This window comes from Mesoplodon bidens, assembly GCF_964165515.1.
Source record: "Mesoplodon bidens genome assembly, chromosome: X".
In the NCBI taxonomy this organism is placed as follows: Eukaryota; Metazoa; Chordata; class Mammalia; order Artiodactyla; family Ziphiidae; genus Mesoplodon; species Mesoplodon bidens.
Window position 1 is genome coordinate 124708769 of NC_138163.1, and position 22354 is coordinate 124731122.

The 22354-nt window shown below is 43.2% G+C and overlaps 1 protein-coding gene across 12 annotated transcripts in view; it reads left to right on the forward strand.

Moving 5' to 3' along the window:
• Nucleotides 1-425: 425 nt before the first annotated feature.
• The window catches only part of ADGRG2 (adhesion G protein-coupled receptor G2), a 115736-nt gene continuing 93807 nt past the window's right edge, over nt 426-22354 (forward strand). For 11 of the 12 annotated variants that reach the window (XM_081222822.1, XM_081222826.1, XM_081222829.1 and 8 more), the window contains exon 1: nt 1128-1184. In XM_081222822.1, coding sequence (XP_081078948.1) covers nt 1159-1184 — 26 coding nt within the window. In that variant the 5' untranslated portion in view covers nt 1128-1158. Of the gene's footprint in view, nt 603-1127; nt 1185-22354 lie in introns of those variants that run through there. The other variant, XM_081222823.1, reaches the window with a different exon arrangement.

The following is a 22354-nucleotide window of genomic DNA, read 5'->3' on the forward strand; positions in this document are numbered from 1 at the left end:
TATTGTGGCAGAGGGGCGACCTCGGGGTTCCCACCCATCACAGTGCACGGTGCTCAAAGTGGTGGGATACGCATTTGGGTACCAGGGCGACCCCTAAAGGTGAGCGGCTGGGTGTGGAGACTGGAGGCCCCTAGGAGCACGCCGAACCGGACGCGGGGCAGCGGAGGTGTTCGCGGTCCAGGGAGTCCAGAAGCGCCACGCGGGCCTCCGCAGGGTGGGGTGGGCCGCTCGGCCCGCGGACCCTACTTCTCTCCCCGCCCCGCAGCCAGGAACTCCCCCCGTCTTCGGGCGGTCGAGCTACTCGCTCACACCCTCCCCCCTCCGCGCCCCGCCCGCTCCCCACCTCCGCGTCCCGCCCGCTCCCCACCTCCGCGTCCCGCCCGCTCTCCACCTCCGCGTCCAGCCTCGCAGCTGCCGAGCGCCGGACGCGCCGGACGCGCCACGCCGCGCTGGGCCGCTGAAGAGCAGGCCGGCCAGCCGTCCGGGAGCGGCGGGGGCGGTGCCCAGCCCGCGGGAGGGAGGAGTAGGGCCGCGGCCCGAGCGAAAGGGAAAAAGGAGGGCTGGAGGGCGCCAGCAGCCAGCCCGTCGGCGGGGACCGGCAGGTAAGCGCGCGGCGCCGGGATGGGTCTGTCTTCCTCGGGTTCCTGAGACCCGGCCGGGGAGCCGCGGAGCTGGCGACCAGCGCGGGCGGCTCGGGCGCAGCGCCTGGACCTGAAGTGCGACGGCACGGCGGGGCGAACGCTCCCTCCGCCCGACTGCGGCTCTGAGCCGGGGCCCTGGGCCGCCCTGAAAGGCGGAGGCTGAGGGCCGAGCTCCGGGAGCTGGCACACCGACCGTGGGAGAGTGCGCGCCGTGGGAAAGGGGGCTCTGGCGACGCGTTCTCCGAGGGAGAGGGGCGTGTGTATCCAAAAGCTTAGCACGGGCTCCAGCTCTCCCCACCCCTCCGCGAAAAAGAGCCACGAGCTTTATTCGCGCGGGCGGTCTTCGAGACCCGCCTGGTGGGGACTCAGTTTGCCGCGCCGCGCAGTGGAGGCGGCGGAGCCTGCGGAGCGCGGACGCGACCCGGGCCCCAGACGGCTTGGCGCGGCAGCGTCTGTCTGGACGCAGAGCAGGTGGCTAAGGGCGCGGCGGGATGGAGCGGCAGCCAGGAGCCTGAGGATGGGACAGGAGACTGGAGGTCTCGGGTGAGCGCTTTTCGACAGGGACTTGCCATTTCAAGGCTCCGGATCTATATACGTTTCAGGTGAGGAGAGAGAGCGCTGACGGCCTCCTGAGAGCCAGATGAGGCAGGCAGCAGAGGTTTTTTCCGTGGCTGCTTCGACAGTGACACTTATTTGTATGTACCGTCCACGTGAATTCCCTGGGGATCTTGTAAAAATACAGATTCTGATTCAGTAGGTCCGGCCGGGGTGGGGCCCGACAGTCTGCATTTCTGACAGGCTCTCAGATGCTGCTGCTGCTGCTTCATGGATCACACTTTACACGGCAGGCCCTGCAGAAATACTTTTTGTCCAACAGGCTGAAAACCTTAGGAAAACTGGGACATTGGGAGAGGAGGTCCTAAGAGTTTACAATCCCACCTCCACCCCAAATACATACATTAAAACGATTGCTGCTCATTTAGTAGCAAAATGCTTTACTCTTACTGGGTTACCAGCCAAATACATTATCTGATAGTAGAGCTGGCTTCATGGGCATGCAACCTGTATTTGGTTTAATGTTCTGCTGTTGCCGTCGAAATTCTGAATAATTTCGCATTTTTATTTTGCACTAAGCCCCATAAATTATGTAGCTGATCCGTAGGCAGAAAAAGGACCCATTTCTTTGATCAGTGTTCGGAGCTGGTGGGTGATGGAGAGTGAAGGTTTGTTAAGCAAAGACTATCCAGATGTTGCAGTTCCTTCCATCTTTCTCAACTTCTTTTCAGCTATCTTAAGAGATGAGCCTATGAGTATAATTTCAGTTCTACATGGTATGACAATATTTATTTTAAAAATAATATTAATAATTTATTAAGAGCTTATTTATTTATTTATTTATTTAATTTTTTTTTGGCGGCACGCGGGCCTCTCACTGTTGTGGCCTCTCCCGTTGCGGAGCACAGGCCCCGGACGCGCAGGCTCAGCGGCCATGGCTCACGGGCCCAGCCGCTTCGCGGCATGTGGGATCTTCCCGGACCCGGGGCACGAACCCGTGTCCCCTGCATCGGCAGGCAGGCTCTCAACCACTGCACCACCAGGGAAGCCCCAAGAGCTTAATTATTAATACAATTAAGTTCGATGTTGTAATAGTTTGTGAATTGAGTGACAAAGGCGTGTGCTATTTTCAAATGATTTGGGGAGTTTTAGTGTCCCAAAGTTTTGCTTACTTAAGATCTAAAATGAGCTGGACATTGCTAAATTGGCTGCTTTTTTCAGCTCAAATGCAAAGCTGGAAAATAAAAAGTGGCCAAATTTTGAAGCTGTTCAGGGGTATTGCTTTACAGGGCCTCAGTGCGACGCCAGCCCCTATCGGATTCCCTCTGCTTTTATCATTCCCACATCCCTGCAAGGTGACTTTCATTAAAAGGGGGATAGAGCAGACTTTGCTATTGAAAAACACTAAAGAAATGCAGGGCCAGCATTAGTGTTTTTTGTGAGGAATTCTTGCCCCAAACCCACAGATTCCAGGTGTGTGTACTTTTCTAGAGAAAAAATAAATAAATGTTGGAGACACAGAAAAGAAAAAAAAAAGGAACTTTAATTATGGGTATGATTTTGTTCAGCAGAGGGAGGAAAAAGCCTGGGAAATGGCATTTCATTGGCGGGTTTGGCAGGCAAAGGAGAGCTGCTGTGTTTCTGGTACCATGAGCAGCCTTCCAGAAATGGCAAAGTGAGTTTGCCCAGGTGTTAGGGAGAGCCAGTAAGGAAGCTGCACTTCCACGGCTAACGTGGTCATTCTGGGTGCTCCAGTGTGGCTGTGGTGTGCCTGAGGCTGGTTGGGGACTCGGCGAGGGGGACATCACCGTGAGGTTCCTAGTGCTTTCACAGCGTTCATGAAACTGACAAACACATTTTTCCATTTTGCTGCCTGAGAGTGCCAAGTCAGTTCAAATACACGCTACAAACTGGGAAGAGCACCATTACATTGAAAAAGAAAGAGAGAGCTGGGGGTGGGCGGGAGGGGAAGAATGCATTTCTGTGGTGGTAATAATTCTGAAGATAGAAAGGAGAGATTCTGCCTTTAGTAAAAACCTGGGAGCCGCCTTTTATGCCTCACTGAGAAAGGCCTTCGCTACCTCAAGATAGAGGAAAACAGTTTTTCTGCTAAAATGTTCATGGTGTTAAAAATACATGGGTCTTTAATCCCCATGGAAATTATCTGGGGGTTGTGGTGTGCGGTGGGAGATGTTGGACGTTAAGAAATGGGGTAAACATTTGGGAAAAACTGTCATAAAATAAATCCCCTCAATCAAAGTCTGTGAACAGTGTGTTCCATTTTATAAATCTGCTTAATTCTTGAGCCGATTCCATGTTTTAAAAATTGAAGTACAATTGTAAAGCAATTATACTCCATTAAAGATGTTTAAAAAATTGAAGTACAGTTTATTTACAATAACATTCACCCTTTTTAGTGTACCGTTCTGTAAGCTTTGACAAATACATGTAGTCATGTAACCACCACCATGGTCAAGATATAGAAGAAGTCCATCACTCCAGAAAGTTCCTTATTGACGCTTTGTAGTCAACCCCTTCCGCCACTCTCAGCCCCCGGCAACCACTGATTTGTTTTCTGTCCCTATAAATTTGTCTTTTACAGAATGTCCTGTGAATGGATTCATACATGATGTAGCCTTGTGAGTCTGGCTCCTTTCACCTGGCATAATGCATTTGAGAGTCACCCGTGTTGTGTGAATCAGTAATTTGTTCCTTTTTATTGCTGAGTAATATTCCACAGTTTGTCCATTTACCAACTTTTGGTGATTATGAATAGGGCCAATGTAAACGTTCACATACAGCTTTCTGTGTGAACATAAGTTTTCATTTCACTCCAGTAAATACCTAGAAGTAGGATTGCTGTTTTGTGTGGTAAATTTAACTTGATAAGAAACTGCTGAACTTTTCCGAAGTGGCTACACCAGCGTGCACTCCCACCAGCGATGTATGAGGGGTCCTGTTGCTTGGCATCCTTGCCAGCCCTTGGTATTGTCAGCTTATTTTATTCCAGCCATTCCAGTAGGTTGTGGTGGCATCTCTGTCGTTTTAGTTTGCGCTTCGCTGATAACTAATGATGTTGAGCATCATTTTGTATGCTTTTTGGTCATTTGTATATCTTCTTCTATGAAATGTCTGTTTTTTTTTTATTGTATTGTGTGTCATTATTGAATCGTAAAAGTTCTGCATACATTTGCACACAAGTTCTCTGTCAGATATATGTATTGCAAACATTTGCTTTTAGTCTGTGGCTTGCCTTTTCATTTTCTTTATTTTTAAAAAAAATTGTGCTAGGGAATACCTAACATGAGGTTTACCCTCTTAACAAATTTTGAAGTGTCCAATACAGTATTGTGAACTATAGGCATGGTGTAGTACAGTGGATAGCTAGAACTTTTTCATCTTGCGTGACTGAAACTTTGTACCCTTTGAACAGCAGTTCCCCATTTCCCCCTCCTTCCAGCCCCTGGCAACCACCATTCTACTCTCTGTTTCTGTGAGTTTGACTATTTTAGTTGACTCATATTTAGTTGACTCATATAAGTGGAATTAATGATTTTTTTTTTTTTTGAAGAGCACAAGTTTTAAATTTTGTTAAGGTCTAATTTATCAGGTTTTTTTTCTTCTATGAATAGCACTTTTAGTAACCTGTCTGATAAATCTTTGTCTACCTCACATTTACCAAGATTTTCTCTTGTGCCATCATCTAGACATTTTATAGTTTTATCTTTTATATGTAGGTTTATGACTTCATTTTTTTTAATTAATTAATTTATTTTTGGCTGTGTTGGGTCTTCATTGCTGCACGCGGGCTTTCTCTAGTTGTGGCGAGCGGGGGCTACTCTTCATTGCGGTGGCCTCTCTTGTTGTGGAGCACAGGCTTCAGGTGCACGGGCTTCAGTAGTTGTGGCGTGTGGGCTCAGTAATTGTGTCTCATGGACTCTAGAGTGCAGACTCAGTAGTTGTGGCGCATGGGCTGAGTTGCTCTGTGGCATGTGGGATCTTCCTGGACCAGGGCTCGAACCTGTGTCCCCTGCATTGGCAGGCGGATTCTTAACCACTGCACCACCAGGGAAGTCCCACGACTTCATTTTGAGTTAATTTTTGTATGCGTCAAGGTTCACTCTTTTCCATATAGATAGTTGCCAATTGTTGCAACACTATTTGTTGAAAAGACTGTACTTTTCCCTCATTGTATCCCCTTGGCCCCTTTGTCAAAAATGAATTTACTGAGTATGTGTGGGTTTAATTTTGAACTCTCTTCTGTTCCATCGATCTGTACATCTGTCCTTATGCCTATACCACACTGTGTAGGTGTTACACATTCTTTTTTTTTTAATAAGAGGGTATTGTGTTGTTGTTTTTTTAAATTTTTTTTGTTTCTTTTTTTATTTTTTGGTCACAGTGCGTGACATGTGGGATCTTAGTTCCCCAACCAGGGATGGATCCTGCACCCCTTGCATTGGAAGCTTGGAGTCTTAACCACTGGACTGTCAGGGAAGTCCCACACATTCTTGTTAGGTGAATTCCTAGACTGTTTTGTTTGTAATTTGTATTGCTTTTAGAAATTGTATCCTTTTTTGCCCATTTTATTTTATTTATTTATTTATTTATTTATTTATTTATTTATTTATTTATGGGCTGCTTTAGGTCTTCCTTGCTGCGTGGGCTTTCTTTAGTTGCGGTGCGTGGGCTTCTCATTGCCGTGCGGTGGCTTCTCTTATTGTGGAGCATGGGCTCTAGGTGCGCAGGCTTCAGTAGTTGTGGCTCGCAGGCTCTAGAGCACAGGCTCAGTAGTTGTGGCGCACGGGCTTGGTTGCTCCGTGGCATGTGGAATCTTCCCGGCCCAGGACTCGAACCCGGGTCCCCTGCATTGGCAGGCGGATTCTTTTTTTTTTTTTTTTTTTTTGCTGTACGGGGGCCTCTCACTGTTGTGGCCTCTCCCGTTGCGGAGCACAGGCTCCAGACGCGTAGGCTCAGCAGCCATGCCTCAGGGGCCCAGCCGCTGCGCGGCATGTGGGATCTTCCCAGACCAGGGCACGAACCCGCGTCCCCTGCATCGGCCGGCGGATTCTCAACCACTGCACCACCAGGGAAGGCAGGCGGATTCTTAACCAGTGCGCCACCAGGGAAGCCGCCCCCCATTTTATTTTGTTGTGACTATACTATTGTATAGACAGATTTTTAAATTTTTTTGTAGGTCTAGCATATTCAAGCCATGTTACTGAACTTTCATTAGTTCTCATAGTTTTTCAGTCAATTTTCTTGAATTTTCAAGGTCGACAATCAAACGGGCTGCAAATGGCAATGGTATAGGGGCCCCTCCCCGCCCCCAATATTTTTTCCTCCGTTTGTCTGGTCTCCTTAGTGGCTAGGCTGCTCTGTAGAGCAGTGTTGAGGAGTAGTATCTGACTCAGGTGGGAACGCTTCTCATAGCTCACCACTAGGTATTCTGCTTGCTGTGGAGTTCTGGCAGTTACCCTTATTAGTTCCTTCAGGAGATTTTCTTTCCATTTTTAGCTTTGAAATGTTCTAAAATTTAATTTTAAAATTTCTTGTTCTGCTTGGTATTTATTTTTGTTTTCATTGAAAGCCTAACAGTTTAGAGGTGAGTCAGTCTTCCCAGCTTTGGGAGGTCATATTTTGATCTTCTTCCCTGGAGAAGAAGATAGTGTAGCAGAAGTCAATTCATTTTATTTAGACTAGGAAGAAACTACCTTTGGAGCTTTTTTTATAATGTTCTCATTTGGGGGGGATGCCAGGTACAGCGAGGAAGGGAGAGAATAAAGGAACAGTTTATATATAAATAAATATCTTATGTATAAGTAAGATAAGGTAGCTTTTTGTAGTGTTTTTCAAACCTTCCTGCCCACCATTCACAGTGAAAAGTTTAGATCTCAACCCAGTATGAACATACCTGTATATAATTGAAACGGAATCTCACAAAGTATTATGCATTTTTCCTCTGTGCAGTGTATTCTGAAAATTTCAGTTCTCTTCCATCTGTTCTACTTCATTTAAAAATGATGATCATGACCCTCTGCATTGATTTGACACTCTTTCATATAACCCTGTTTTGTAAAACTGTTCATTTAGGTTCTAAGCCCCCAAACTGCTGAACTGTGTCCAGGACAGATTCATTTTATATCAGACCCTGTTATGATACAAAGTGAGTTCATTTTTAATACCCTGAGATAGTGGTAGCTACCCAGATTTTTCTCTTGAATTAGGATATAGCCTCTAACCCAGTCTCCCAGCACCCACTCTTGACCCCAGAGAATTGCCAGTAAAGGCAGTCTTGTAAATCCACTGTTCAAAACCTCTAACAGCCTCTGCCACATTTACACTAACCCCCCAGCTGCTCCCTGTAGCCTCTGAGGCCCTATATGACTTTTATCTCAATCTTCCCACACTTCTCCAGATACACCAGCCTTCTTGCTATTCATCACCCAAGCCAAGCATTTTCCTGCTTCCCAGCTTTAGTATTTGCGGTGCTACCTGCCTGGAGCACCATTTCACCAGATAATCACATAACTTGTCCCTCTGTTTCATTTGGGTCTTCTCTAACCCTCATTCTAAATCAGCATTCCTCACCTACCACTATAAATGTCCACCCCCTCATCCCACTTTTGTTTTCTTGTAACACTATTATCTGCAGTTATATTATTTAGTTATTCGTTCACTGATTCCGTGTCCTTTTTTTCCCTGCTAGAATACAGGAGGGCAGGGACTTTGTGTATCTTGCTCACAGTTGTATTTTCAGGACCTAGAACAGTGGGACATAGTAGGTGCTCAATAAATATTTGTTGAATGGATGAATGAGTGCACCTAGAATCTAGAAGAAATCAGGCACTAATCCTAAGAGAAATTCAAATTCAGTTTTGGTGTGGAAATTTCTTTAGGTTAAGCATAGAGTATATTTTATTATTATTTTTAATTTATTTATTTTTAGAGTATATTTTAATGTAAGTCATTAATCAACAGACATCTGGTGTCCACTACATTTCTGACTCTGATAATAATAATGATAACTAACAGCTAATATTTATTGGGCAGGCAGTGCTCAATTTACATATATTAACTCATTTAACCCTCCCATCCTCTTGGGGCAGGTACTATTATTATCATTTTACAGAGGAGGAAACTGAAGCACGGAGAGGTTAAATACTTTGTCCAAGGTCATGCAAATGGTAAGCAGTAGTAGATCCAGGGTTTGAACACAGACCATCTGATTTCAGAGCCTGTGTTTTATTTTTGTTTTTTTATTGAAGTATAGCTGATTTACAATATCATATTAGTTTCAGGTGTATAACATAGCGATTCAGTATTTTTACAGATTATGCTCCATTAAAAGTTATTACAAGGTAATGGCTATAATTCCCTGTGCTATACACTACATCCTTTTTGCTTATCTATTTTATACGTAGTAGTTTGTATCTTTTAATCCCATACCCCTAACTTGCCCCTCCCTCTTCCCTCTCCCCAGTTGTAACCACTAGTTTGTTTTCTATATCTGTGAGTCTTTTCTGTTTTGCTATATACATTCATTTGTATTATTTTTTAGATTCCACATATAAGTGATATCATACCATATTTGTCTTTCTCTGTCTGATTTATTTCACTGACCATCAACAGATGAATAGATAAAGAAGTGGTGTGCGTATACATACACACACACGCACACACACACACACAGAGGAATATTACTCAGCCATGAAAAAGAATAAAACTCTGCCATTTGCAGCAATGTGGATGGACCTAGAGCCTGTGTTCTCAACCACAGTGCTCGTAGGAGCAAGGAGCATACACAATTCCTGATCTTTATAAACATGTAATGTTATGGTTAGAAGTAAAACAATTACTTTCAATGTTGATAAGGAGACCAACATTTGGTAGACAGTTCAGTTGAATTAGTAGGATGGATCTTACAAGCCTGATTAGTAGGATGAATCTTAACAAGCCTGATCCAGATTCTTGGGTCATCTGCCTACCACTGCTGTTGTCTTTTTCTTGTCCTGATATGGGTATCATTTGGGGGTCAGCAGGTCTTTCTATATATCAGTCCAATGCAAAGGCCCTTCTTAAGTGGGAAATATGAATTCAAGAGTCAATTCCCTTCAGTTTCTCTGCGTGCGAGCTAGTTAATAGTACCTGATAAGGGTCCTTTTATCTAGGTTGGAGACAGTCCTTTAAATGATGCCTTTTCCGGTATGCATAATCTCCTGGTTGCAGGTCACGGGGCATCTGATCTTCATCCAAAGATAGATTGCTGTGATAAGCTTCAGAAACAAACTTCGAGTGTTCTTTTAATAATTCAATTAAACTTTCCAATAATATAACGTAACAACAAGGAGCTATCTGGGAAGTGAGTCTTAAGCAGTAAATACAGACCTCAATTAACAAACCTAGAATTTAATACTCACTGAAACCATCTTTTTCTCTCTAAAATTATCCTAATTTCTACCAAATATAGCCAAATTAAGACATTTGTTTGCAGAATAAGTCTGGCTAATTGACCAAATAGGCTCTTTTAAATTGGCTCTGCTGGAACTTTTCATAAGGAATCTCGGGTCGAACTTTTAAAAGGCCTCTCCAGGCTGGGAAATCCATGGCAAGGGCTAGCCAGATTCCGGCTGTGATATGTATAGATTTGGGTGAATTCCTCTCTTCTTGAGGTCCACCAAACATCTTGAGATTCTTGTACAAGTCAGGAGGTGACCTTCCTTATTCACCTGATAAGGCTTCTGGGAACGTAAGAGTTTCCAATTTCTGGAGGGATTTGGTAGAGAGAAAATATAAATGTTTCGATTCCGCTTACGAAGGTATAATTTACCAAGTTGCTGTAAGCCAAAATTACCCTGAGGGGAAAGGTTTCCTTATATCTGGAAAACACAGATTAAAAGCCAGTAATATTTCAGACAAAAACCATGCAAATTATGATCATATTCACCAGTTCACTCAGTCCAATGTAACGAATCCTTTTTGTTAACAGTTTTATGGAAGCCGTCAGGTTTTCTGTTAGGATTCTTTAAATTTCTTACCTTGTTCAGCAGTATGGTCTGAAAGTTATTAGAAACCTGTACTTGTCAAAAAGTCCTTTCTATGAATCTTGAAGATGAAACATTTTTGCAAAAGGATCAGAGTAAAACAATAACCGTCTATGAATGACAAAAAAACTTAAAAAGGCATGGTTAAACACATGATTACAATGCCATTGACAAAGAAACTTGATTACTGCTGTGACATACAACATTTTAAGATGATAACTAGAATTATGACTGATACCATTTTACTAGAATGTATTCAAATTTTAGGAATTCCATATAATTTCTAGTATATCTATATTAATAACATTTACCCATACAATATAACTTAAGGTTTATCCCTCATTTGACAATGCTTCCTATGTAATTTAACATACCAAGCAAGCCTAATTAGTTTAATATTTCTCTTTGATATGCCTTAGGGGCTCTTTGGAAAACTCAAAGTTAGCTAGAGGTCAACGGACTTTAATTAGAATTTGATCTTTGGGAAGTTTGTCAAAAATATTGAAAAGTTTCAAAACACTTGGTCAAACACATAGGTCACTGGGAAACGATACTTGTTCACTTAACCAAAGTGACAATAAAAGATTTCAAAAGCAAATACAGAATGTAACAACAAATTACTTAAAAGGTAAAGAAAATTTACACTCTGATATCAAAAGCAGCTCAATAGTCCAAAAAACTTTGTTTTCTTAACAGAGGGAAAACCAAACTCCAGTCTTGTACCAGCTTACTTTTTTGTGTGTGTGTGGTACGCGGGCCTCTCACTGTTGTGGCCTCTCCCGTTGTGGAGCACAGGCTCCGGACGCGCAGGCTTAGCGGCCATGGCTCACGGGCCCAGCCGCTCCACGGCATGTGGGATCTTCCTGGACCGGGGCACGAACCCGTGTCCCCTGCATTGGCAGGCGGACTCTCAACCACTGCGCCACCAGGGAAGCCCCCAGCTTACTTTTAATAACAAAATCAATTTACTTAATTAAATTCAATCTAATCTTAGCCAACCCTGACCATACACAAAACACTTTTCTCAGGGTTCCTTTTTTACAAACCTTCCACAACTTTTTGTATCCATATTAATTTATCCCTTATTTTCTTTCCCATCCAGAAGCAATCAGCTCTAGGACAAAATTACCACTTTTTTCCCTTAGCAAAATGTATTTCTATTCCTCATACCTTCTTTTACTGAAAACACACATCCTACTTTCCTTGCATACTGAAAAATTTCCCTTATTATTTCTAGTAGCTCTAATCACATATATATTAAAATTTTTTTTTAATTTTGGTTTTTATTCATTGTGAACTTTTTTTCTTATAAATTTATTTATTTTATTTTTGGCTGCATTGGGTCTTCGTTGCTGTGCACGGGCTTTCTCTGGTTGCGGTGAGCGGGGGCTACTCTTTGTTGCGGTGCACGGGCTTCTCATTGCAGTGGCTTCTCTTGTTGCAGAGCATGCACTCTAGGCACGCGGGCTTCAGTAGTTGTGACACGCGGGCTCAGTAGTTGTGGCTTGTGGGCTCTAGAGCACAGGCTCAGTAGTTGTGGCGCACGGGCTTAATTGCTTTGCGGCATGTGGGATCTTCCTGGACCAGGGCTCGAACCTGTGTCCCCTGCATTGGCAGGCGGATTCTTAACCACTGTGCCACCAGGGAAGGCCTATCCTTTCTACTCTTGATGGGCCTTTGGTTTGTTTCTAGTTTTTGGCATTTATGAATAGTGTTATGAGGATCACCCTTGTACATATCTTTTGATAAACACATGTGTGCATTACTACTCGGTGAATGCTGTATTCCCTCTACCCTTCTAGGTTCTTGGCTGAGACACCCCTGTAATAAAAAGACAGATTAACAGGAGAAAAACAAACAAGTTTAGTAACATATATACCTTCTGTATACATAGGAGAGACCCACGAAAACTGAGTAACTCCCCAAAATGGCCCAAGCCCCACCACCTTCAACACCATCTTCAGCTAAAGACAAAAGGAGATTTTGTGGGGCGGTGGTGGAGGAGGCCAGTTATAGGAATTATCAGGAAAAATACAGTAAACAAGGGTAAGGTTGTTATGCATATTTAAGTCCATGCCTTCTCCATTGACAAGAGTTTCTAGAGCTTTAGAGTCACCCTTCTCTTCCTGGTACAGAAAGGGAGATAACTTTAAAGTGGAGATTTCCCTTATAAATGTAAATGTCTCTTACAAAAGGGTAACTTCTACTCGGTTTTCAGAGCTTCTCCTTTGTGTGCTGTTTCTTAAAAATAATCAGCCTCAAGATAATTCTTATGCCAAAGAGACATTTTGGGGTGTCATATTGTGTTCCCCTTCAGTACCTAAAAGAATGCTTCAGATATATTTCTACTCATTTTCATGGTTGTCAGTTATTCTCTGAATGCAATTAGGATTAGTAACCACCTCTGCATCAATTTACATATCTGTATCCATATACAGTGTTGAGGCTTTTTATTCATAACTTGAATTGTTTTAGCATCAGTTGTTTTTCTACTTTAATTTTTCTCTAAGAGTGTTTCTATGTTCATTTATTACTTTACCAGCTACCTATATCAAAATGTCATTTTTAAGTATCTCAAGAATTTTGACTTTCTTTTTTCCTGTGAGACACACACACACACACACACACACACACACACACACACGTAATTATTTTGAAGTGAAAAACACTCCTGGAACTGTCAAATGTATTTTGCAGATATTGAGGCAAAGGTTTACCCACCTGAATAGTCTTGGAATGGTACAGGCTTATTAAGCACTGATTCCTAATTTTGCCAAGGGGGGAAAAAGGGGAGAGCAAAGTGAATGAAAGCGGTTTTGAAAAACTAAAATAAGCTTTATTTTGTTGTGATTACACGCAGGTCCGCAGGTTGACATTATTATCTCCCTTTGTCCCAGATTGCATTAACTTATTCCATTCAGCAAATCTGAAGTTAACTCGACAAACTGAATAGAGCAAATATAGCCTGAAATCGAGCAAATACCTTCCATTTGATTTTGGTAGGAGTCACAGCCGCTGAACGTACTCTTTATGTAGAGAACACTTAGTGAATCCTGTTATCTATGGCACTGCTTTTCAGATGTACACATCAATCAGCTGGGGAGCTTGTTGAAATGCAGATGCGGATTCTGGGGTTCTGGGATGGGGCTGGAGATGCCTGCTTTTTGGGGGACCACACTTTGAATAGCAAGGCTTTAGAGCACAGCCGGGTTTACATGAGACCTTGGTCGGTTGCCCATTCAGGGGTGATAAACATCCCTGCCCCAGTGCCTCTCGGGTTGGCCTCCCAGTGCGGGCTGAAGAACCAGGTGTGTGCAGTCTCCGTTGGAGCCGCAAAAGCCCGTGCTCTTTGGACGTTTCTTTAAATCTCAAGTGGCAACTCCTTTCAATCTCCCCTCACCTAGTCTCTCCTCAAACATTCCGAACACCTGAAGAAAAACGACTGTACTCCTCAAAAGCACGCCAAACCAACATACACACACCCCAACCCCCGCCCATATGCGCGCGCGCGCACACACACTTAATCCCTCTTCTCTCCTGGCTTCAGTGCTTTGTACTTCCTCATTCATTCCACAGAGGGTGTCCGTTTAACATCCCGGTGCCGAGCACTGCGGTACACACCAGCCCCCTTCCAGCCACTAGCTGTGCATTTCTCTGCCCGCCTGTGTGGCAGCCTGGAGTGTTGGGGAATTAACAATCCCCAGCCCACCCCGGAGCAGCCCTCAGCCAGCGCCTGATGAAAGCTGGTAGATAATGAGCCCAGCTCTTTGCCCATGAGCAGGACCACTGAGACGGATGGGCAGTCTGCATTGGCTCCCAGAGCTCCCCAGGACTGAGATTCAGCTGCCCCCAGTGGTAACTGGCTTGATGACGCACCTGTATTAGCTGCCTTCCTGCCTCCGTCTCACTTCCCCGTTCTCCTGTGTCCTGGGATCACATCCTAAATAAATTGCTTGCTCTCGAATCTTTGCCTCAGAGTTACCTTCTGGAGGAACCCAAACTATGGCAAGGCTCTTTGAGGCCAACAGTCAGGAAGTACTTTTGTTCGTTTTAATAAAACCCCATTACAAGAAAACACGGGAGCCCCTTGGGTTTGTCCTAGGGGGGGTTTCACCACTGTCTAGTTATTTTGTTGGCATGACACCAACCATTCAGATGGCTGGAAATAAGCCCGATCATGGAGAGCGTGCTTCCGTGTTCCTGGACTGTCAACAGAGTTGATATCTGGGGTCCCTAGCAGAGCTGATTCTTGCCTTTCTGACTCCTGACCAGGGGCATGTATCTCTGAGTTCTGCCTCAGAGCCCTGAGCACATCCTGTGGCCTCTGCAACCCTCATCCTGGCTGCCTCCTACTTCCATTCTCCTTTCCGTAGGCCTCCTTCCCTCGGGTTCTCTGTTGTGAGTTCTCTGCCCAACCCTTTGGGACAAGGAGTCCTTTCTTGGACCTTCAGTTTACTGCATGGAGGCTCCTGACTTTAAGTTTCAGGGACGTACCACCCCTGTTCTCCAAGCTTTGCACCAATGATCAGTGCTTCTCATAGCCGTGTCTTTAGCTTGTCCCCCTCCTCCTGCCTTCTTCCCCAGACTGGAAATGGATCCAAACCTTGGCATAATTTAAACTTCTGAGTGCATTTTAGAACTGCCTGTACCCAAATGGGGGATCTTAGCCCTTCTATATGTTCAGAAGTGTGCCTTTTCCCCTCAAGACCTTGTATGCAGCACTCCCCTTTCTGTGGTTCCTTGTATGATGGGAACCCCCACCAGGCAGGGATATTTGGGAGGGTAGCCTGACCTGGCACTCCAGAATGGATTGCTCACAATCTTGCTGTACCCCTGCCAGGGTGCATTGCCCACCAGGCTGAACACCCATGTCTTTGTTTGGGCCTCTTGGGGTTCCTGATTAGAGACCCTTGTTCCTTTGTATTTGGTATTTTAAGAGTACACACTACATCAGTAGGACTGTCTTTAATGTAAACATCCATGAAAACATCAAGGATGGATGGCTAGGTGACTGCTTCCCTGTGACTTTGGGCTCTCTTCCTGCCTTGTAGACTGCCACCTTCTTGCTGTGTTCTCAAATGGTGGACAGAGCGGGGGGTGGGGGAGAGGGAGGGAGGGAGGGAGGGAATCTTTCTCTTCTTATAAGGCTGTAGCCCTATTAGATTAGGGTCCCACCCTTATGACCTCATTTAACCTTAATTATCACCTAGAGACCCTGTCTCCAGATACAGTCATGCTGGAGGTTAAGGTTTCAACATATCAATTTGTGGGGGGAGGGACACAGTCCAGTCCATAGCAGTAACTGTGCCCAGCTTCCCCCCCAACCCCTCTATTCATCTAGCTGAATCCTGAAATTCCACAATTTGAGATTCATTTCTTTGGCTTAGAGAGTTGTTAAAATGTAAATGGGCACAGAATTTGGTTCATGTGTCTTGATATGAGGTCGGCTTCTGAGAGCAGGTAGGGTTCAAAAAGTAGACCACTGGGTACCTACAAGTTGGGAATGCGCCCCATCTAGAGGAGAGAAGGGTACTAAAAAGAAAGTCGGTTTTCTCCGAGCAGTGTCTTTTGTTAACTTTGCCAAGGCCTGTTCAAGTCCTCAGAATTATTTTATCAGTTCCTGCGAAATAACCCTTAAGATCAAAGAACTGAGTACTTAACATTGCTTTCTTGGATCTATGAACAATTTGAAAGACATTGCCTTTTATTTTTATTTATTTATTTATAAATTTATATTATTTATTTTCGGCTGCGTTGCGTCTTCATTGCTGCTCATGGGCTTCCTCTAGTTGCGGGGAGCTGGGGCTACTCTTCGTTGCGGTGCGCAGACTTCTCATTGCTGTGGCTTCTCTTGTTGCAGAGCACGGGCTCTAGGCATGTGGGCTTCAGTAGTGGTGGCACACGGGCTCAGTAGTGGTGGCTCGCGGGCTCTAGAGCACAGGCTCAGTAGTTGTGGCGCATGGGCTTAGTTGCTCCGTGGCATGGCATGTGGGATCTTCCGGGACCGGGGCTCAAACCCATGTCCCCTGCATTGGCAGGCGGATTCTTAACCACTGCGCCACCAGGGAAGCCCCGATATTGATAAAGTCTTGGTTACTGCTTGTTACTGAATGGTAATCCTTTATCAACCAGGATATTTCCATTTTAGTACTTAATCCTTCTCCCACACTAACATCAAAATGGTACCTGAGGTAAAGTGAGCCCTTCTCGTGGCTTCTTATTGCTGGGATCGGCTGCTTGTGGATAATTAGCTCAGCTAATCAGAACATTGTGTATGAGTCGGGCATATGGCTTTGACCCCATGTGGCCTTTGCTCCTAGGGGGACCCATAGAGGGTGGGTCAGTGCTGTTTCAGTTCTGCTAAGGAAAGTGCTTGGAATTCCATCTCCTTTGGACCTGCTCCATCAATGGTGTCATCTAGAAGTCTTTAACCCTGGCCGTACATTAGCTTTAAAAAAGTGCACAGAGGTAAGCACTGTCCTGAAACTGGTGTTCATTTTCTCATATATTTCTTTATACTTATATATGAATATGTCCCTAAGCAAGAGAAAATGCTACTTGCATGCTTTTGAACTTTATATGATTGGTATCTTTTTTACCCTCATATTATTCTGCAACTTTAATTTTCAGTGTCTTTTTTTTGTGAGATGTGTCCTCGTTGCTACATGTAGCTCTAGCTCATTTCTTTTTCTTTGCTCTGTAGTAGTCCGTTGTGTAAATATATAATCTACTTGTACATTCTTCTATTGATGTTCATTTAAATTGCTTCAGATTTTGTTGTTAAAAATGAAGCTGCTATGAACAGCCTTGAACATGTTTCCTTGTGCTAATATATAAATATTTCTGTAGGAATTATATTCAGGAATGGAAGTACTGGGTGGCAGGGTATGTGCCTCTTCAACTGTACTAGTTGTTGCCAGATTACTTTCCTAAGCAACCGTGTAAGATACTTCCTGTTGCTCAGCATCCTTGCCAACACTTAGCATAGTCAGACTTTTGAATATTGCTAAGATGATAGGTATGATATTTATCTCTTTTTGTTTTGATTTGCATTTCTCTCAGTAGTAGTGTTCACTGACTAAGTTTCATCTTCGTGAAATTCTAGTTCAAGTTTCTTACCTATTTTTCTCTGTCAGTTTATCTGTATTTTTAAAAATGGATTTGTGGATGTTCTTTATATGTTCTGGATACTGATTTTTAGTGATACATGTTATAGATAATGTCTCCCAGTCTGTGGCTTATTTTTCACTTTTTATGGTGTTTTCTGATAAAGGTCTTTCAGTGTAGTCAAATTTCTTCTTTTTTTCTTTTATGGTTTGCACTTTTTTTTTTTTTTTTTTTTTTTTTGCGGTACACGGGCCTCTCACTGTGTGGCCTCTCCCGTTGCGGAGCACAGGCTCCGGACATGCAGGCTCAGCGGCCATGGCTCATGGGCCTAGCTACTCCGCGGCATGTGGGATCTTCCCAGACCGGGGCACAAACCCGTGTCCCCTGCATCGGCAGGTGGACTCTCAACCACTGCGCCACCAGGGAAGCCCTATGGTTTGCACTTTTTGTGTTCCTGTCCCAAAGACATAAAGATATTCTTCTCTATTGTCTCCTAAAAGTTTTAAATGTTGGCTTTTGAAATAATTTTAGTCTAATTGGAATTGAGGGAGGAATCTGTGTGTGGATTGTTTGTCCATGTGGAAAACCAGTTGTCCCAGGATCATTTATTGAAGAGTTGATCATTGCCCTCCCTGAGCTGCATCTACCCTGGCACCTCCTTTGCTGTATCAAGTGCCCATATATCTGTGAACCTGCTTCCAGGCTCTCTCAAATTTGGTTTCCTGGTATATTTTTCAAACCCTGAGTAAATACTACACGGCCTTGATTGCTGTAACTTTCTCAAGAGTCTTGGTATCTGGTAAGTCAAGACCTCCTTTGTTATTCTTTGTCAAATTGTCTTGGCCACTTTGTTTTACATACACATTTAGCCCTCCGTATCCATTGGTTCCATATCCGAGGATTCAACCAACTGCAGATTGAAAATATTTGGAAAGAAAAATTCCAAAATGTTCCCAAAAGCAAAACTTGAATTTTCTGCAACTCGGCAACTATTTACATAGCATTTACATTGTAATAGGTAGTATATGTAATCTAGAGATGATTTGAAGTATACATCCTTTGTAGGTTATAGGCAAATACAATGCACTTTATATAAGGGAGTTGAGCATCCTTGGATTTTGGAACCTGCGGGGGTTCCTGGAACCAATCCCCCATGGATGCCAAGGGACGATTATACACCTTAGAGTTACCATCAAGTTCCATAAAGAACCTCGTTAAGATTTTGAGTGAAATTACCTTGAATTTGTAGCATTATATATATTTTTCCAAATTACTTTGATATAGATTATCTCATTTGTGTCTTGCAACAACTTGAGAGGTAGGTTAATATTGCCCCCATTTCTCAGATGAGGAAACATATTAGAGAAATTAAATGCCTTGCCCACAGCTCACAAAGCTAGTCGATTGCAGAGCCTGGTCTTTTTTTTTTTTTTTTTTTAATATCCCTCTCTTCTTTTTTTTGTTAAGAAATAATTCACATACCATAAAATTCACCCTTTTAAAGTGTACAATTCAGTGGTTTTTAGTATATTCACAAAGTTGTGTAACCATCACCACCATCTAATTCCAGAACATTTTCATCACCTGAGAGAGAAGCCCTGCACTTATTAGCGGTCACTGCATGTTTTCCCCTCCTCCCCACAGACTCTGGCAGCCATCCATCTACTTTCTGTCTCTATGGATTTGCCTGTTGTGGAGATTTCATATAAATGGAATCATGCAGTATTTGGCCTTCTGTGTCTGGCTTCTTTCACTTAGCCTCATGTTTTCAAGAGTCTTCCATGTCATGAATCGGAACTTCATACCTTTTTCTTCCCTTTCTTCATTTTTTCTTGGGGTCATTTCCTTTCTTCATTTTCATGTTCTTTCCTTTTTCATTCTATTCCTTTTCCTTCATTTCTTCAGTCCTTTAGCCAAATCTTTTGACTCCAAATCCAGTGCTCTTTTTACAGTTACCATGTTAAATCAATCAGTAAGTGGACATTTATTTCTTTAAGAAGCTAAGGATGAAATGAAATGATTACGCGTGAGCCTAACAACGAAGTTCTTCAGCCTCACTCCTTGCTGGCATGCGTTAGGCACTCAAACATTGAGCTAACTGCACCAGAATAGAGGATTCAGTATCAGAGTTCTTTAGAAGAATCTTGCCAATGTTGTTTATGCTACGCCAAACTTTTGCTAAGCACTGTGCCTGGGAAGTGGAATATTGTTTAGGTTGTGAGCTGTGCATTAGATATGCATTCTTGCTTTTGTAGAAGAGAAGTCGTATTTTCTTCTTGCAAACATCAGGTTGTTCAGTTGATTGTGTTACATAGATCTTGATTTGAAAGACTTAACATAAAGCACTGTATATAAAGAACGCTTCTCTCTTTAAAAATGTACTTATTCAGTTAATCAATATTTTGATGTTAACCTTGAGCTTGAGTTGAACTATGAAGAAAAATCAGAAAGAATGACACTACAATTTGCCAAGCCTGAACTAAACTAGGGACAAATATGTATGTTTCCCTGCAAAGTCTGCTGAATTAATTCCTTACCACTCCCCAGACCACTCCCAGTGAACAAACTGAACCCACATTTGGCAGGATAGTGGAAGAGGAGAGATTAAACATGCACACACACGCACACACACACTCACACACACTCATAATTAGTTGATCTGCAGCAAACCTCAAGCTATTCTTTTAACTAAACTTAAATCAAGCCAATAATTCACTTAGATTTTAACCAGCTCTTTTGAAAATTGTTTTATAAGGCTTTAGTTCTTCCAAATGTTCACAACCCACAAAATTGGTTTTGGAAATAATCCTTTTTCCCTTTGCCTACAAGGAACTGCAAAGTTGAGTTTGAGTTCACTTGCAGTAGTTTTTCTCTCTGTAGGTTTCCAGATATGATTCTTTTTCTCTGTTTCCTTTTTTAACTTGCCATGGATTTGCCCTTCTTCCCCAATAGTATGTCCAACTCCTTCAAAATCTCTCCATTCAGTCATCCATGTACTCTTTCAACAAGTATTTCTAAAGTTCCTGCTATGTGCCAGGCAACCTTCTAGTCACTGGGGACTCAACAGTGAACCCAAAGGACAAAACCTCAGCCTTCAACAAAGCTTATTTTCTAGTGGGCAAAGCAGATAATAAGTAAATAAAATACACATTATGTTAGATGGTGATTAGTGCTATCTGTAGAGGAAAATGAATCAGAAAAGAGGCACAGGGAGCATTGAGGGGCTTCAATTTTAAATAGCATTTCTCTAGGTCAGGAGTTGGCCAACTTTGGCCTGTAACCTTCCACCTTTTCCTGTAAATAAAGTTTTATTGGCACACAGCCACACCCATGCATTTACATGTTGTCTGTGGAGTTCATTAGTTGCAACAGAGACCATATGGGCTGCAAATATTTACTATTTGGCCCTTTGCAGAGAGAATGCAGATTTTTATATATGATAACTTTTTAGAATTAATATGCATGTTGCACTTTTCAGCTTCCAAATCATCTTTACAAACACTGCATCATTGGAGTGTGGTAGCGGTGTTGGGAGAGGTCTAAGTAGCTTTGTTTTATAGGTGACTGAACTGGAGAGGTTACTGAGGTTGTCCAGGGCTGCTGTGCTTGTAAAGTGGTGATGTTTAATTCTAAAAGCTGGTGCTTTTTCCAGCCTAATCGCCTGCTCCTGATGATAAATAAAACCCAGCTTTTTAGCACCGGGAGCTTCCTAGCGTACACAACACAGAAAGGCAATACTACGAAGGCATCCAGAGTGTGGGCTGTGAAGCTTGGCTGCCCAAGTTCAAATCCTCACTCTGCTACTTCCCTCTGTGACCTCTGTGCCTTGCGAGTTTCCTTTTCTATAAAGCAGTTATAATAATATGCCTTCTGGGTACGGGGGTGATACATCCCAGTTTGCCTGAGGCAACCCTGGTTTATGCCTCTTTTCTCTGCGTTAATTAATAGTGTCTCATTTTACTCGCAGGTGCTCCAGTCTGGACATTAAATTATATACGTACCCAGCTAGGGTTGTCACTGGGGTTGAGTTAGTACAAATAAAGGACTTAGAATCCTGCCTGACCATAGTCTGTGGCAGTGGTTTCTTATCTCAGTGTTGTGCCTACTCATCACTTAGTTTTCTTCTGACTCATTTTTTGATTCCATTAAGTCCAGACTGGTTTCTGTCTGAAGCGACTTTGTCTGTCTGGGTTAACAGGTGATGAAGGATCCTTCTTCTAGGGCACAGAGCCCTCCACCTGCAGCGTTCATCCCCCCGCGAGCCTCTGGGCTCACTCCCTGACCTCCTTTGGCAGGTCTTTGCTCAGATGTCATCTTCTCATGATGCTTTCACAGGCCACTTCTCTAATTTGCCACGCCCTCCCATACACTTTGTGTCTACTTCCCCGCTTTAGTTTTCTACCTAATACTTACTACAGATAACATGTAGATTTTATTGAGCGGCTAATAATATTTTTAGTGTAGTTTTGTTTTGCTGTTGGATAGAAAGAAAATTTTTGCTGTTGGATAGAAAGAAAAGCTCACTATGCCTGTGAGCTTTATTTTTCTGTTTTTAAAAATAGTGTAGCTTTATTGTTAAGATTTGAGAAATTACAGAAAACCACAGTGAAACAAATATAATCCACCCATAGTCCCACCCCTCCCCCAGGGTTGTCATTTTGGGGTGTATTAAGAAGAAAGCAATTTTACACCAGCTCTAGAGGGAATGCATTTTCTAGTCTAATCATAGAACTTTAACTAAACAGCTTATAAGCAAATGAAGATTTCCTATGTTCTGTAAGTATTATAATTTTGATTCCTTTACGATAAACTTTTCTTCATATTTTCATCTGAAACTGGTCTGAGAGAAAATATCAAAACAATACTGGTCCAGCCTGGTCTCAGCCCCAGAAGTAAAGAAAAAAACACGGCAGAGCAGCTGAGTGAGACGGCAAGTTTCCCCACTTGGAATTAAGGTTTCCTGGCGTGTTGGCAGTATGTTAGTCTGACTCTTGCCAATGTGAACGC